This window comes from Gorilla gorilla, chromosome 4 (assembly GCF_029281585.2).
Source record: "Gorilla gorilla gorilla isolate KB3781 chromosome 4, NHGRI_mGorGor1-v2.1_pri, whole genome shotgun sequence".
Taxonomy (NCBI): domain Eukaryota; kingdom Metazoa; phylum Chordata; class Mammalia; order Primates; family Hominidae; genus Gorilla; species Gorilla gorilla.
This window is the reverse complement of record NC_073228.2, coordinates 165912659-165930777: the sequence shown is the minus strand read 5'-3', so window position 1 is coordinate 165930777 and position 18119 is coordinate 165912659. Positions and strand designations below refer to the sequence as shown.

The window sequence follows — 18119 nt, the reverse complement described above, 5'->3', positions numbered from 1 at the left end:
TGATACTGGTGATATTGGGCTCGGATATATTAAATGATTTATATAAAGTCACACCACTAGTAAATGCCAAAGCTGGTGTTAAAACCTGAGCTGTCTGACTCCCGTGGTGAACATTCTTAAAAATCACTTCAAGTTGTTTTGGTATTAAGATCAGCAAAGGCACTGTTGAAGAGATGTCACTGATTTAAGCCTTAAAGTCATAGAGATGAGATGGTAGTGATGCATTAAGAAGTCATTCAAAACAGAAAGAGATTGAGATTCAATGTGAGTGTAAGACTGGTTAGTTAAACACAGAAACATATTAATAGTTCAGTTCTTTCACAAGCTGGGAAATTGTAGAAAACAAGACTGGAAAGTTCCTGAGACCAGATTCTTATATACTAGAAACAATAGCTTGTGCTCAATTGAACCTACTGAATTATTGAGACATGATGAAGGGATATATCAGAAGCTCACTGGGCCATGATGGGAGTCAAATAGTGTTGTGATTAAGAGTATGAATGTCAGAGCAGACCACTTGAGTTTCTGTCCCAGTGCTTGCCCTTGATTTCTGCAGGAAAATGAACCCCTCAAAGTCTCAATTTTCTCATCTGCAGTGATACCATCTGTGTTAATAGTAAATGTTAACTATGGTTATGAGAAAGCAGATCATTTACACATAGTGCTTGCTATGGTGCATGTAGTTAGTGCTTAGTAAGTGCTAGCTTTTATAATTAAGGTGAAAAGCATAGACTGGAGATGAGAGAGAAATAGACAGCAGGCACATAACTTAATAAGCTACTGACACATTCCAGATGAGAACAGACAAAATCATGAACTAGGACAGTGGCAATGGCAACTGAAAAGAGGACAGTTACACAAGATATTTCAGAAGCATAAGTGCCTTCATGATTCATTAGATGTGGGAGGCAGAGACATGACTCTGAGTGTTCATGCCTGGCTCACTGGGGCAATGGTTGTTCTTCTACCAGATATAGAACAATCAGGAAGGAATTATAGTTTGAAGAAGAAATCATGGATCCAGAATCTGTTCTAACATATTGACAATGAATTAAAAATATTCTTCAAATCTTATCGACCCACCACAGGGGAAATATTTTTCTCAGCTGTAGTACAAATAAAGTAGTAATAAAGGAGATGATTCGGGTGGTGGATGCAAGGACTCTCACATAGCATTAAATTTCCTGGTGAGCAAATTCTCTCATATGAAATGCTTCTATTCTTCTGTTTATATCAAAGAGAATGTCTGGATTTGGTACTAATTGCTCTTTACTCAAGCTCTAATATCCTTTTCTCTCTCTCTCTTTTTCAACATATTCAAAGTCTAGGGAACACAAATATATGCACTTAAAGTGTAAGAGTATTCACTTGTTTTTTAATCATATTTTTATATCACTTTTCTGTTAAATGTCCTGGTTTTCCAATTATGGTCCTTATATTAACTTTCCTTTAAAAAATTAACTTCATTAAAAAACCAGGTATCAAGGAATACTATGCAGCCACACAAAATCAGAACATGTTCTTTGCAAGAACATGGATGGAGTTGGAAGCCACTATCCCTATCAAGCTGACACAGGACAAGAAAACCAAATACTGCATGTTCTCACTTGTAAGTGGGGGCTAAATGATGATAACACATGGACATATAGAAGGGAACGACAGACACCGAGGTCTTTGGGAAGGTAGAGGTTGGGAGGAAGGAGAGGATCAGGAAAAATAACTAATAGGTACTCGGCTCAATACCTGGGTGACAAAATAATACATACAACAACCCCCGCCATGACACAAGTTTGCCTGTATAACAAACCTGTACATGTACCCCCAAACTGAAAAGTTAAAACAAAATAATAAAATTCATTACGCATTCAAGAAAAAAAACCCACATGAATCAATTTAAAGAAAAAAATTAGGAATCAGAAGTACAGTCACTACTTGGATATAACAAAGCTTGAAGGAAAAAAGGTTGGAAAATCCTTCACTAAGCTATGTCGCAATTTGGCAATATTCTCCCCCAGTTACAAAAGAGGCATCTTAAAGGGAGATACATTTACCACAAGTCTAAAAGAAAGTCACATTATAATTGGCTAAGATTGAGCTCCTGATAATTTCCCAAGAAAGTTGTAAACATAACTTCCTTGTAGACATTCATTAGTTACACAGCTATGCTTTGAAGATAAGAATAGCATCAAAAATCAAGCAAATATCGAGCAAAAACTTCCAATCATTAAAAAATCAGCTGTCACAGAAATCAGGCTGCCTTTCGTTATCAACACTAATGTTCAATTCAGCCCTTTCTCGTCACCGAGCCCGTTGAAATAGTACTACACACAAAATACAAACCAGCAGGGTGAGGAGTGGGAGAGAAGGCCAACTGTGAAGGCTATTCACAATATTAGGACGCACAAAGGAGTTGATGAGATCAGTTACATGATGGTACTCAGTGTGAAATATAGTATCTTTTCAATACTGTTTTGCTGTGATTTCCATAGGAAGATTAATAGGCTTGTGAGACCTTGTTAATTATTTTTGCTATGCTTAAAGTAAGTAGATAATTTTCTCCCACTAGTGTCTCCTAATAGATAGTAAATTCCCTAGATCATCCTCCACACGAGACATTGGGGAGGTGGTAATGTTAGGCTCTGTGATGTAAAATCAACCCTTCTGTCTCCACCATTAGTTCTTCATACCACTCTTGGGCTCAAAACAACTAAACAAGACATCTTCTAGTCACGAGTTTGTGGGTTCTGTTTTAGAGTGCTGGAATAATTATAGAAATATGAATATACAACAGAACTTAATGCCCAATTTCTCATTCTGGAAGCATGGAGAACTGGAGATTAATTTTACATGGTGTGTGTGTGTGTGTATGTGTTTTCTTTCACCGATGGAAGACTTCAGTTCTAAGGCAATCCTGAACTTTTCCTTTTTGAACCAGATGAAAGATTGTTCTAGGCCGGGCGCGGTGGCTCTTGCCTGTAATCCCAGCAGTTTAAGAGGCCGAGGCAGGCGGATCACAAGGTCAGGAGATCGAGACCATCCTGGCTAACAAGGTGAAACCCCGTCTCTACTAAAAAATACAAAAAATTAGCCAGGCGTGGTGGCGCGGGCCTGTAGTCCCAGCTACTGGGGAGGCTGAGGCAGGAGAATGGCATGAACTCGGGAGGCAGAGATTGCAGTGAGCAGAGATCTCGCCACTGCACTCCAGCCTGGGAGACAGAGCGAGACTCCTTCTCAAAAAAAAAAAAAAAAAAAAAAAAAGAAGATTGTTCTACTAATACTTGATGGTCAGGTTTCTTGCGAATAATGGAACAGAAGGCCATTTTAAAATAATATACTCAAGCATTACTATGACCTTCTTTCAGATTCTTTTTCCAAATAAAAGAACCTTTAGGAGACAGTTGCAAATGCTCAAAACAATGTTACAGCCAGATAATTCTTTGATTTGAAGGATGGTACTTTTGAAAGTAGAATCGAATCATAAATTTCCATCTTTGTGTAGGTCCTTTATTTGCTTCTCTCTGTAAAGTAGATGAAGGCCTGATTCCAAATTATTCCACATGCAAAAAATATTTCCTATGAATTCTAGAAAATAATCAGGTGTTTGTGGCTAAATCAACAGCAAACAGCTCAACTCTTGGAAATATGTTTCAAATGACATCTTAATAGATGGTAAGCTGAGAACACAATGTTTGTATTTGAAATTCGAACATATGTAAATTAACATAATTTTAAAAGGAGTAGTTGGATTAATCTACATAGAGGATATAAGCAACATTGCTGAGAGTTCAAACTGGCCACCCATGAGACAGATCTGGTCTGGAAACATATCTAACTTGCCCGACAGAGGGTTTTAAATCAATAATTGATACTATTACAAATCATGAGATTTAATATAAAAATATTTACTTTTAGCTTGTCTTAAAATAAATCTCAATTCCTGACCATATTATCATGCACATCTGATAATCATAATTAATGTTAGTAAGAGCTACTATTGACCAAGTGCTCACTATGTGCCAGCTATCATTCTAAGCATTTCATTTCATTTATATTTTGCATACACACTGTCTTCCTGTGATGCAATTTTTTTTTTAATGCACATTAGGTATCTGGAAAAGCTGATCTCAGAGATTCAATACATTTGCCCAATGTCTATAGCTTATAACTGATGCAATTGGAATTTGAACCCAATCCTGTCTGATACTCAAGGCTTGTCCTATTATCCACTGATGGATAAGTTTAAAATATTAAACTACTGAATGGAGAATGGGTCCATATCCACTATGCTTACTTTTCTGCATTTGTAAAAAATTCACTCTTCCTGTGTGAAATGTGGCGATTTCACTACATTATGAAACATACTTTCTAAAACAGGTACATCTAATAAATATTTTATTTTTTCATAATTATATTCATTTTTCCTTAAATAAATTAGGGAATAATTTACTAATCCAATTTGAATCCAATTTCCCCAAATTGGTAGAATATATTTATATTTATCTATTCTACTTGAATTTCAATTATAATTTTCTCTAGAAAGTTAAAACACTTCATTTAATTTTCTGATTATCATTCATTGAGAGGTATTGAAAAACCTTCTAATTCATATATATCAAAATTTCAACTCTGGAAGGGTCACTTGAAATTCTTTGCAAGTGCATCTTACCGGAGGTTGTCTTCACTACTTCGGTGGTATTTCTTAGACCAACAAATGAGAATTGATAAAGCCTCCAGGATCTTGTGTCGCCCACTTCAACAGAACTTCGCTTCCATTGATAAACAATTTCTTCACGTGGATAGCCATCTGCCGTGAGATAGGAAAGCTCACATTAAAAATGATTATAAATTAGCATATGTAGCAACCATCTTCTATGAACATGACACTGAGGTAAAGACTGAGAAAGATAGTTACAAGCTAAATGAGGATCTTGGACCAAAGGGCATTGCAATGAGGCATAAATTACAATGACATTGCATCCTAATGGGAAGTTAGATTCAAAAATCCAAAGGTCAAATTTACTCTTGAAAATAATTTAAATGACATAGAAGGTATACTACATGTGATTTTATATATGCCATATGCATACTTTACATCATCTGGAATAGTGCATACCGAGTGACCAGTCTATAATAAATAGTAGAAATACAAAGTCTTGTATCACAGTGAAAGGCAGTTAACAGAGCAAGATTTTGAGTCACACAGAAACAGAAAATAATAAGACAGTACAGACTCAAAACTTCTCCAAAGAATGCATTTGAAGTGGAAGATAGTTGGAAAAAATAACCTAAATTATTTATTATCTTTCTTTCTCAATTTGTTGGGACTCCATTTTAATATACACAGAAATACACAATTCAAAGCAGTAGTAAGTAGAAATGCTAAGAGGAAGATATCAATGAGCTTGTACTAATAGAACAGAGAGTATTCATTGAAGACATCACACTGGGGAGGTGAGATAAAGTAGTGGTTATGAGTACCATTTCCCAGCCATTCTACCCTGGACAAGTGTATATTTTTCCTCCTAAATTGTTTGTCCTCTTATAGGGAGGATAATAGTACTTATCTCACGGAATTGATGGTCAGTGTATATTTGTTGAATGGATAAACATTATTATGAAGTCAACTGCAGAATTAACTTTTTCAAGAAAATAAATAAAAATCAGAAATCATCTTAACAGTTTGTCTGCTAATAATACTAATTATTATGTGATAATAAATAATAATGCCATGTAAAGATTAGTTTGATTATGAACACTGATTGAGTACTTGGAATAAAATCCCACATAGTTCCACCTTTCTGTTCCTTTTGATGCAGCTTTATCTATTATATGTTTACATTAATTAAAGAGGGAGGAAAAAAAAGAGAGAGTCCCTAGAAGGGATGGAGGGGATGGAGAGAGATATGATAGTATGTGATGAAAATTGAGGAAAACAGTGATAATATCCAGCTTGGGCAACATGGCGACGCCCCATCTCTACAAAAAATACAGAAATTAGCTGGGTATGGTGGTGCGTGCCTGAAATCCCAGCTACTCTGGAGGCCGAGGTGGGAGGATCAGTTGAGCCCCAGAAGCGAAGGCTGTAGTGAGCCGAGATCACACCACTGCACATTCCAGCCTGGGCAACAGAACGAGACCCTGTCCAAAACAAAACAAAACAAAACAAAACAACAACAACAACAAAAACAATGATGATATGAGGCAGAGAATGTGCTGGTGACTGAATTATTCTGATAGCAATGAGTAATATTAAATTGTGTTTGGGTTCAGAGGACCATTTTCAACTGGCCACCTGATGGCAGAGAAATCAACAGTTCTTGAATTTTAGCTGACGCAAGAAAGAAGTAGTCCCAAGTGGAATATTAAAAGAAAGGAAGGCTTATCTCTCTAAAGCACAGGAAAGCTTTAACTTTATAATTAAATATATTTCATTCTTGGATTCAGGAAAACATGAAATAAGTTTTATAATGAGAATTTTTCTAGGTAAATATTATGTCCAGTGATATTTTTCCTCTGGTTTCCTCTGGTATTGATGAAGTGATAAACAGGTGATTACTTCTCTGATCATCAATGTTTTTCAAACTGTGATTACTATGACTTGGTGGACTCCCTGGTTGAGAAATTACATTTCTACAAACATACTTTTAAAATCTATAATCAGATTTTTATTCTGTCCAATATGTACAACTGGCAGACAAAAAATGTAAAAGAAGCAATTGACCTTTCGTGGATGCTGAACAAATAGTAAGGAAAATGTTTTGGGAAATTTAGGTTTGCTTGGCTTTGATTCAGGCAGGAAATATTTGTAAAGGTTACTAAAGCACAATCTGTGTTAGATCATCATGGATCCTCTTGCTATATTCTATTATCTATCTGATAAAAATAATAAATGTAAAAATAATGGTTTTATATTTGATCTTATGTGTGTCAAGTAGTAGTTCACATATATTTTATCAATGAAATAATTGTCCTGTGGGGCAGGCCTTAACTAGCAATGTGCTGCTATAGTCCCTTCCTAGGTCCATAGAAGAGAAAGGAAAAGGATATATAATTAAAGATTGCACCTTTTCTATTGAGTCCAGGGTTGGCTTTACAATCCCTTACAAAAAAAAAAAAAAAAGGCTCTATGCAACCAATATATTAAAAGTTTGCAACTCAAGGAAACCTATTGTAATTCTTAATAAAATCAGCCCTTCTTTTGCAGGAATCACCCTAATTGGAGCAAGCTGGGATTAAGATGAAAGAGATGGTCAAAATCATCGAAGTCAGTAACATAACTTAATACAACTTTGAAATTTGTTATGCTTCTTTCAATTAATTAACATGGCAATCAGAAAGACTGTAGGTGAGGGAGGATACACATGGAGAAGGAATATTACTTACAACTGGAGAACTCCAAGGGGCAGGAGTGTTCATCCATTGGAAAGTTGTGCAATTGTAATTGGCACTCAGCATCAATTGTCAACCTAAGTAGAAAGATATTAAACATAAGATGGATTTTAGACATAATTTTAAATTGTAAATTTGCACAATTTTAAATGATTTTTTTTCTAGAGAATATCTCACATTCTGATTGAAAACACAGAGTGATCCCCAATGAAGAAATCCACCAAGTCCAGGAAAAAATTACATAAGACTTAATGTAGTCTGTTCATTTTCACAGACCAAATAATAGCACTTCACTTACCTCAACTATATTTATTGAAAATTTATGATCACTTAAGTTTTTGGTTTTGGTTTTTCTCTTTGCAAATTAATTGCTCAAGTGAAACCGCTCAGTGAATATATTTAACAGAGCCAACTGTTTTAAGAACTTAAGCTCGTTTACTGTTTGCATGTAAACGAATGTTGATAATTCTAAGATCTTAACTGCTAATTAAAGCAGGACCTTCTGTTTGTAAGAACTTGTTAGCTGTTAGCTTTAATTGCTAAAGGTGAGTGTAAAAATACCTGTGTTGCACAATGGTGTGGCATTAATTCTACAGGACACTGTCACTAAATAGGATCTTCCAGAGGATGTCATTAAATAGGATATTATAGAGTAGAAGAATATCTAATGGAAAACAAGAAATGTTAAAAGCACATACACAGACATATTTGAAAAATGTTTGCCAGTAAATCTTAATTAGTTTATGTCTTATTAGTTAGTTCTTATTAAAGCATACAGATTTTCTCAGTCTCAAGTCCTGGGCTGGAACTCCAGGAGGGAGAAGATTTGAAAGTCAAATGTCTTGACCACCTTTGGGTAAATATGAATATAATCTCAAAATTGTAATGGTAATGGGTTGATGATTTTTAAAATTTCATATTTTTAGCTATATTTCTTACATTGTACAGATATTGTTGATGTAATGAAAGTATTATTTTAGGAAAATTTATTTTTAAGAGATTTTCTAATTAGTATAATTTTTAATGGAACAGAATTAAGAATCTATCATTCTATGATATAACGGAGCAATTACTGATGTTAAAATATATCTAATAATTATTGAGCCCTTAATTAACTATGAAGCACTGGGTAGAGTGAATTGTTTCCTCATTTAATAAGTATTATTATGCATTTATTGTACCTGAACTTGTCCAAAGTCACATAACAAGAGGCACAGTTGAAATTTGGACCCAGGATTATCTACCTTCAAAGCCGGAGGTTTTAATCATTGTTACTATATATTTATATGCTCTTCAAAGGGAAGAATAGTTTTATTCATAAAGGAAGCTACAATTAAACTTGATATTTTATTAGTATTATTACTCCAAACTAAACTGGAATTATTAAAATTGAAAATAATATAATTGCAGATACAAACATAGATACAGATCTAAATGTCTTTGGGCATGCACAAAAACACACAAACACACTCATAGCTCATTTTAGATAGCCAGAACAAAATCATCTCTCTATGTAGACTGGTAACCATTCAAGCTTTGAATCTCCATTAGTGACACTTTTGAGGTGGCTTTCATAATTAACTAATGTAATGATTCCATAAATTAAGTCCCAAAATGACTACAATGTTATAAGAACAATAAAGACACTTGAGATAGTATGACTGGCTTCGTATTTCAAAAGCTGGACTGAGCTCTGATGTATCAGGCGAATTTTGTACCCACTAGATTCTACATTCAGGCATTGGCCAGATGCCATGGCTGGCGCCTATAATCCCCAGACTTTGGGAGGCTGAGTTGCGGACCGCTTGAACCTAGGAGTTCAAGACCACATGGGCAACATAGTAAGACTATCTCTACAAAAAAAATACAAAAAAATTCTTAGCAGGGTGTAGTGGTACATGTCTGTGGTCCCAGCTACTCGGGAGGCTGAGGTGGGAACATCACTTGAACCTCTGGGAGGTAGAGGTTGCAGTGAGCCCAGATCATGCCACTGCACTCCAGCGGGTGACAGAGTGAGACCCTGTCTCAAAATAAATAAATAAATAAATAAAAATAAATTCAGTTATTACTATATCTCTAAGTTTACAAAAGCCATGATAAATATAAAATGCCTGGAATGAATTTATTTTGGAATTGTGGCTTTTTCTAATAACTGATATAATTAATAAGGATTTTGGAGCCTATTCAAGTATTATATTTTGTATGTTGAGCAAGCACATTTAACATGAATCATTTGATATGAAGATTTAGAATTGCATTATTCTTATTTTGATTGAAAATGTATAAATAATTTTAATATTTTCTATATTTACTATGTATCAGGCTGTATGTTAATCACTTTACTTATCACCCTATTTTGTCCTTATAGCAACTCCGTAAGGTCAGAAGAACTATATCTGTTTTATAGAAATTAAAGAAACGAAAGGTAAAAGAGTTTGCTCAGTTGTGATGTCAAGGTGGGGGAAGAGGCAGTACAGGGTGGGGCAGCATGGTTGTGCTTTCTTTCCCAATAATTTCCATCAGTTCTCACTTAATTTTTCTAAATAAAAACATAACCATGAAAAAACATCATGCTTACTATACAAACAAAGCTTCTAACACTAAAAGTCCTGCTACCAGATAGCTGCCCCTAAGTCCCTTTATATAGAAATGCTGGAGTGTTGCCCTAGTTCCTACAGATAGTAAGAGAGAGAGCTAAGAACCAAAGTCAGATGTCTGATTCGTAAGACTATGTACTTATCTATTATTCTGTCTAATAATGTACTCCCACCAATGAGAAACTTCAATGTAAAAATGTTTTAAATGCAAAGTATGAAGTACTAAGATAATGGCATAAAATAATTATTTTATTAAGGTAGCATTTTACTCTAATTTCACAATTTAATTTCAGAATTTAATTTCAGAGGCTGAACCATAGCTCCTTCAACTTTCTCCCATGTCTATTCCCAAGATAGACAATAAATTAATTTAAATACCCTATTAACATAATGGGAAGTGGGGTGCCAGGAGATGAAAGATAATAGATTCTAGGTGCCTGCTATTGTGAAGCTAAAAAGAGAAGGATGTATGGAGACATACACCTCAAAAATTCTCTTTTAGCAACTATTTCCTTGGAAATGAAGATATTTCCAAGCATAAGAGTGCAAAGCGTAGGTGCAAAGGTCAGATGATCTTGCAAGACATAGGAAATTTCAGGTCAGTTGTGACAAAAAATAGTTTTCACAGCAGTTGTGGAAAATAAGCTTTGTCTATAATTGGTGCTTTGAAAAATCTCATTGATAACAAAAAGAAAAAACTAATGTTTTGATGTCATATACTAATTGATAGCATGCCAACCCTGATGTAGTCTTGAAATTTATTTCCTTTTTTTTTTTTTTTCTTTTAGAGACTTATGGTTGATTTTTGTGTGTGTTTGTTTTCTTCCTAACAATTACTCCTTTCCTTTTGCAAAAGAATACCTTAGGGTGTAGAGCACTCGACCATCATTCCAAATTCTCAGCATCCTGTTGGGGGTGGTGATCCAGTGTGCATCAGCTTTTTTGGAATTTCTGAAGAAAGTGTCTGGAATCCAGATTTTCCCCACCATGTTGCTGTTCAATCGGAGGACTTTAATGGTGCTGTTAAATTTCAAACGTCTGTCATACCATGTTTGCGCAAAAAATATATCAATAGTGTATTCCTGTTTTCATAAAATGATAAACAGAAAATTTGTACACAGTTAAGATTATCTTTTTAAATATTGGTATATTTCATTCCTGTTTTCTTTGCCAGTATGAAGCAAAGCTATCTTGGCTTTGAATAGTCCAAAAGAAAGCTAGAGTTTTGCTGAGGAGGTTACTGTCTCACCCATCTTTTGTAGCTATGTTTGACACTTTTATGAAAAAGTAGATCTGTCTAAGTGAGTTCTGGCAAAAGAGCATAGCCTTGATACAATCCTTTACTTTCCATGTCTATAGAGCAGAGCATTATGTTGTTTTGAGCCAGCTAGTTTCTTGCCATGAGGGCTGTCCTGGGCATTGTGGGATGTTTAGAACCATCCCTGGCCTCTACTCATTAGATGACAGTAGCAAACCCCAAACCCATACTCAATCCTGCCAAGTAATGACAACTAAAATTGCCTCCAGACACAGTCAAACATCCCCTGAGAGGAAAAAAGAAGTCCAGATTCAGAACCACCACTGTAGAGTGAAACAAAGTACAGAATATGCAAAAAAGTCATAAGCAGGAGATCTGGAAAGTCAGTTGGCCTATATTAAAATAGGGATCATGAAGAATCTAACTGGGTAGGCCGTGTTAGGATAGAAAAGGGCAATCAACAAAAGGTGCCTTGCATCATGCCTGGCAGAGAACAAACCCCCAAGAAGAGGGTTTTTTTCACTATTTACTTACACTATTTACTTGTTCTTTTCTCTAAACAAGATGAAATTAACAATTAAAAATAATTTATAATAATCTGCTAATCTCTATCATAAAATGCATTCTTAAATGCTATAGTGACAAATTACTGTAATTATTTCCATCAAGTATACATATCACTAAACTGGAGAGTGATTGACTTCAGTAAAAAAAAAGCAGATATGGTGTGAAATTCAGACCATTAGGCCTGAGTCTTTTGCCTCAATCACATTGTTCTGTTTTCTTTCCTTGCACCACCTCCCACTGGGTGTCACAGTGATTAGCTACATTTCTACCCTGTAAGTCATTCCACCCTTGTTCACCATTTAGTTTCATTTTTACAGTCTATAAGTAATGAGAAAAGAACCTGTTTTATGAAATCCTTTGTCAACCAATTAGTGATGTGCCAGTAGAAAGAAAAATTAATTAATTTATATTCTACATTTTGGCAAGAAAAGCCATGAATAAAAAACTTTGATTCTTAAAACTATTATTTCACAAACTTTGATCCTAGAACAGTTCTGGGGACTGTTATTCCTAAAACAAGAAAGTTCTGCATTTAAATAAACTATCTATATACCCTCTACTTCTTAGATATTTAGAATTTATTTCAGAACTCTAAATATTCTGAGAGTTATGGTTATAAAGAAGTTAGAATTTGTTTAATGACTAAACAAGCAAACTTATTAGCTTGGAGTATGCAGGTGATGATATATCATCTCAATTGGCACATCGATCTCTTTCTCACTTAGCAGAGCATCTTTATTGCTAGCTTGGTAAACATGATTTTAAACTTATAGTTTTACTATATTATATCATATATAATATTGTATAATATAGAATACTATATTACCTTATGTTATGTTGTACTCCATTCTGCTCTACTCTATTTTACATTCTCTATTATATCATATTTTGGACTCCAGTCTAGTTTTGTATTTCACATTTGGGTAGAAAGTGTTACATAAGAACAGAATTACATTTATTATTACATCTGACACACTATTTTATCTGAGAAACATTTCTGATTTGAACCAAACTATCAATGTTCTAATAAGTAGTTGAGTACTATATCCTATTTTGTAGTAAGTAGCACTTGGCAAGTAAACACCGATTGTTGAATTTCAACAGCATAGCATATTTACACAAATTAATTATATATATGGTCCTATTTAATTCTCATAAAAATACTTAACATTTAATTATCTTTATATTACAAGAAAAAAAGGATCTGGAAGACTATCTTTCACTTCTAAAGTTTTAAACTTAAATTTTTTGCTGGCACGTCTTTTGCTATTTCCATGACATCACATTTTCTCTCAAACATGCTAATAAAATAGACAAAGAATTTTATTTGGAAACTCACCATATTGATAGCATTCACTGGACCAATGCTATTCACATACATGTCTGTGTGAATTAATGTTGGCTTCACTGTAAAGAGAAACATAGAAATGTGTGCACATAGAGAGGTGCAAGATTTTAATGTTTTAATCTTTGTTTTCTAGAATAGATTTATTTAGCTACATTAGAAGTAATTTATTCACAACTAATTTGGTACCAGTTACTAATTCACCACATTTGAATAACTATTTTGTTTTCAAAGAAATATCTTTTTTAAGCATGCACATGCACCAAGCATGCATAGTAGAGTTTTGAAACCAATTATCCTTTTAAAACTAACATAAAAATGAATAAATTAGAAAATGCTGCTCTTAGCTTTTCTCCATCTTTCTCTCAGATATCTTGAATTTTACCATGTTTCCTTCAAGCTCTGAAATTGACTTGAGCATGTCCCTGACTGGACCCATATAGAAAAATAATTGCTTAATAACTCAGAAAAAAATATGCATTCAGAACATGAAGTGGACATAAACAGCAAACTGGTAATATAAATTGGTTTTGGATCACAGTTCCCTGTTGATTCCTTTAATGACCACATTATCCTCACACACCTCTCACCAACACAAAATTAATCTTCCCTGATGATTTATTGTACCCTGTGATACCACAGATAATATGAGAAAACCATATGGAAACCCATTATGTACCTATTTTTCAGAGAAGACTGATATTAAAAATCTGTAGTATAATATCCATGACCAAATGCATGGTCTCCATCTTTATTTAACTCTTAATGAACAACAAGAGCATTAGTCTTTTCTTTATTAGGAAATAATAAAGTTATTTTAGGAAATATACTTGAGTTAGGAAAGTGTCATGTCCTAACTCACTGTGGTGGACTGAATTCTCTATAACCGGCATTCACATCCTTGCCTTCTCCTGGATAAGGCTATTCCTCTGCCTCTTGACTTTGGGCTGGATCATCTGATTGGCTTCGGCTAATAATATATATACAAAAGCGAGTGTGCCAGTGCTAGGCCTAAGCATTCAGCCTCATGAGCTTCTACTTACTCTCTGGCTGTTTTCTACCACTGTGAGAAGGGTTGTCCTAGCTACCTGCTGGTCCCAAGAGTAGAACGAGGAACACGTAAAGTACAGTTGCCCTAAATAAGCAGTTCCAGCTTGCTTTAGCCTAGATTAGTATATCTCTGAGGGGAGTATTATATACATGTTTATTGTCATATGTCATTGAGATTTTCTGGTTGTTTGTTACACAAAAACAGGCAAACAATATATCCTCTCTTTACTATTATTGTCTTGTTTGATTTGTTTATGTTGCTTCAAAAAGGGGTCATTGTTTTTTTTTTTTCCTACAGCTTCTATCTGAGATATCTAGCAATATGTGAATTTCTAACTCTAGCTCTCAAGCTTCACTTGAAAATAATATTTCTTCATTTTGAATGTATTGACACCTCTCCCACTCATAGGCCTGAATGCTATTTAAACACTACTTTTACAACATATAAAAAAGTATAATTTAAATCTTCCTTGCTCTTGAACTACATTGATGTTTTATCTAATAAAGTAGACATGTTTATGTGCTCCTATCTATAGCACAACACAAAAGACTTTAACAAACCTCCTATATCAGGCCGAAGTTTATTGTCATATCCTTCCAGCAGGTTGTTTAAGATGACAGTGACATCACCCTCAGGAACTTTTGGAGTCAAGACCCATGTTTTGTTAGAAGCATAATCTTCATAGTCATCATCAGATTTCTGGCTAGTGAAGCTAAGAAAAAACATATTGGTCAAAAAACACATAGATTACACACAAGTTGACTTTTATCCACAGACCACCAGTGGAAAAGAAGAAATAAAACAGGATAAAAGCAATGTTTAAACTGAAAAGTCTCCCTTGAGGGTTGTTCTAATTAAACTGCATAGATGGAGACTAACTGTATTCAAGTGTATGCTTCAGGTTTTCAGAATTCTTTGCCCTCCCATGGACAAATAAACCATGTTTTGCCAGTTATTTTTACTTTTCCCATATTTGATGTTCTTTCTGCCTACTTCCCAGTCTCCTGAAGGAATTATAAGAAAACTATTTGTGTGAAAATGGCGGTTAAAGGATCATATGTAGTCTAAGAATTCAGGTATAATGTCTGCTCTTTCCTTCTTTGAGGAGTTCACTTGCCCCAACTTATTAATGAAAGTAAGAGACTGATAATTAGATTCCTTCCCATGAACTGCCAGACATGCGTCTCCCCGCTAACTTGAACACTAAGGAGAGAGCTCAATCTCCTTGCTTTTGCTTCCCCCAGGTTGTGTTTATGTGTATTTTTTCCCCTCACTTGCACTGAAGGCAAAGGTGGATCATTTATCTTTGGTTGTTAAGAACCTGGTACTATGAAGAAAAACGTTACAGACTTTAAACCACCCTTTATCATGGCAAATGCAGTGGTTAATGTGCTATAATCATAGAAATGAAATGACTTGTTATAACGGATCAAAAAGCCACATAACATTCTTTCATTATATTCGCTATGCCCAAACCTATCAGAAACCCTTTCAGCAATTGAGCTGGAAGCCACCTGAGAATGACTCTGGAAGGGGACTGGAATTCCTGTAGCTTACCTCTCCCCCTAACCCAAGTCCCAAGGCAACCCCGCCAAGATGATGATATTTTCCAGATCCAGGGGCAACACACACACCCGTGCAAAAGCTGCCATTTCCATTTTTATCAGCACTGAATGAATATTGGTTACTTTTGTAGTTTAGAGTAAAATTTTTTAAAAATACAAACTTAAAATATAACATTTCCCACCCCTGCCCCCATCTTTACCTTATTTTTCTAAACATATAGTATAGAATGAATTTTGTCAGCTATGACATAATTGCCACACTTACCTTGAATAAATAAATGTATATACTCATATATTCTCAAGTCAGATTTATCACCTTTCTTCAATCATACTCGGCCATCAAGTATACATACATGTACAATGTAGTTAACTATACATACCTGTGTGTGTATGTATGTGTGTACACATGAATGCACATATGTTTTATGTGCATCATATATATAGATCCTGATGACTAAATATTGCAGAAGATGATTATGTAATTAATCTGGTTTGAGAATAAGGATAGAGGATGAAGTCTTAAGAGTAATTATTGTCATGGGTCAACTTAATGATTACAGTAACCTCTTTTTTCATTCCTTTAAAGCTTTATGACTAGGAAACATCATAAAAATACATCTGCAAAAGGCCTAACATACCCAGTGTCTCACATCTTGCACTTTAGTGAGCATAGGAAGTTTAAAGGAGCATTAATTTCACAGAGTGCCCATAGTGGGTATAATGGGCTGGGCAATGCTTCTGTCAGCTCTCAGAGAGAAAAGCCTCCATGCAAGCAGAGGCCAGTGTGCTGCCAGAAAAAAAATCCCTCTTGGGCTTCAATTCATCATTTCTCCAGAGCACTGCTAAACTCTGCCTAATAGAGCTTTAATCCTCTGACCCAAATCTTACTGGTTTAGGGAAAGAAAATAAAAAAAGCTCTCTGGTAAAGTAATTTTCAAATCCCTCCAATAACTCTGAGAAAAGGTTATGGTAGGTTCGTCAGATGCCATAATAGAATATATTACGGTTTAGATTGTTCTTGCAAAAGTGCCTTTTCAAAAAATCTCTCTCTCTCTCTTTCTCTTTCTCTCTCAAGACACATGCACCCTATTAAATTTTCTTCAAGAAAAGGGAATATGTACTAAATTGCTTAGTTTGTTTGTTTATGGCACCTCCTTATGCCAACAAATAAATGAGTCAAGTATAATGGTGCTGTATTACTGTTATCACTATTATCTGGCAGACCAGGAGGGAAAATACATAAAGTGAAAAGATAAGGGATACTTTTTTAGAAGTAAGACTAATTTCCAGAATTGCTCCAACAATACCCTCAGAGTCATCACCTAGTTTTTTTTTCACACTTCAGGAGTCTACTTAGCCATCCAGAGGTAAAATAGAGTACTTAAGAGTACCTGTTTGGGAATCAGGAAATGCTAGTTCTGCTTTCTGGATTTGTGGCTTGCCTGGAACTTACTGTTGAAAACTTTGAGGAAGTTATTTAACCCTGATAAGCCTCAATGTTTTCATCTTATAATAGGCTTAATATTAGTTCTCATATTACATTCCCGTGTAAGGTTAAGACAATGCTTAAGTGCTTACCGCAGTGCCTAACACACAGTACTGAAAATAAGTCCATGACAATTATTATATTGTTAATTAATCAATAGCAAAATTCCTTAATAATGGAACAAATATTATTATAAATATTATGTTAATCATTTTATAAAGTGACCACTGATAGATTTATAACACCAGCTTCAAACATGTAACAAAAACCTACATCTATGTATGCTGCTTCAAGACTTTTAATGTAATATGGGCTGAGGAGAACTAAAAACAAATATTTTTCAGGAAGAAAAATAATGGCCATCTACATTATAAATAAATGAACTTTTTCTTTTCCTCAGCTTTTCTAGCTGAGGTCTAAATTAAAGGAGCTGATGCATAACCTGGGACTGTTTCCAGATTTGTCTTTAAAAAAGGGAACTTGTTTTATTAAAGCTATGCTGTTTCTTTCTCTAGAGTGCTTTGGACATAAAAACCTCTGCATTCACAGGTAGGCTATCTAGGAATAATGAAGTCTCACCATTAGATGAGACATTCTATGGAACTGTAGACTCCATAAGAATGTCTGGGCAGAAACAGATTGATAATGATTTGAGGAATTCACTCAACATTTGAGTGGATAGAGAGCAAACATATTTGAACTTCTGGCTAAAGGTACCTATCTACGTGGAATGGCCTTTAGAAGTTATTACTCCTCCTGGTACCATATAATTAAAAATACTTTCTTACAGAGGAAAATAACTGAAATTAAACTTATCCTTCAATTAACTAACCATAATAAAAACATTTTTGTCATCTGAGT

At 34.7% G+C, this 18119-nt stretch overlaps 1 protein-coding gene across 3 annotated transcripts in view; it reads right to left on the bottom strand.

Annotated features, from left to right (window-relative positions):
• GABRG2 (gamma-aminobutyric acid type A receptor subunit gamma2) overlaps positions 1-18119 on the bottom strand; it is a 94218-nt gene that overhangs the window by 46891 nt on the left and 29208 nt on the right. For all 3 annotated transcript variants that reach the window (XM_055386523.2, XM_004042949.5, XM_004042948.5), the window contains exons 2-6: positions 14768-14919; positions 13151-13218; positions 10848-11068; positions 7384-7466; positions 4667-4804 (exon numbers count right to left, since the gene is read on the bottom strand). In XM_055386523.2, the coding sequence (XP_055242498.1) occupies positions 4667-4804; positions 7384-7466; positions 10848-11068; positions 13151-13192 (484 nt within the window). In that variant the 5' untranslated portion in view covers positions 13193-13218; positions 14768-14919. The remainder of the gene's footprint in view (positions 1-4666; positions 4805-7383; positions 7467-10847; positions 11069-13150; positions 13219-14767; positions 14920-18119) is intronic.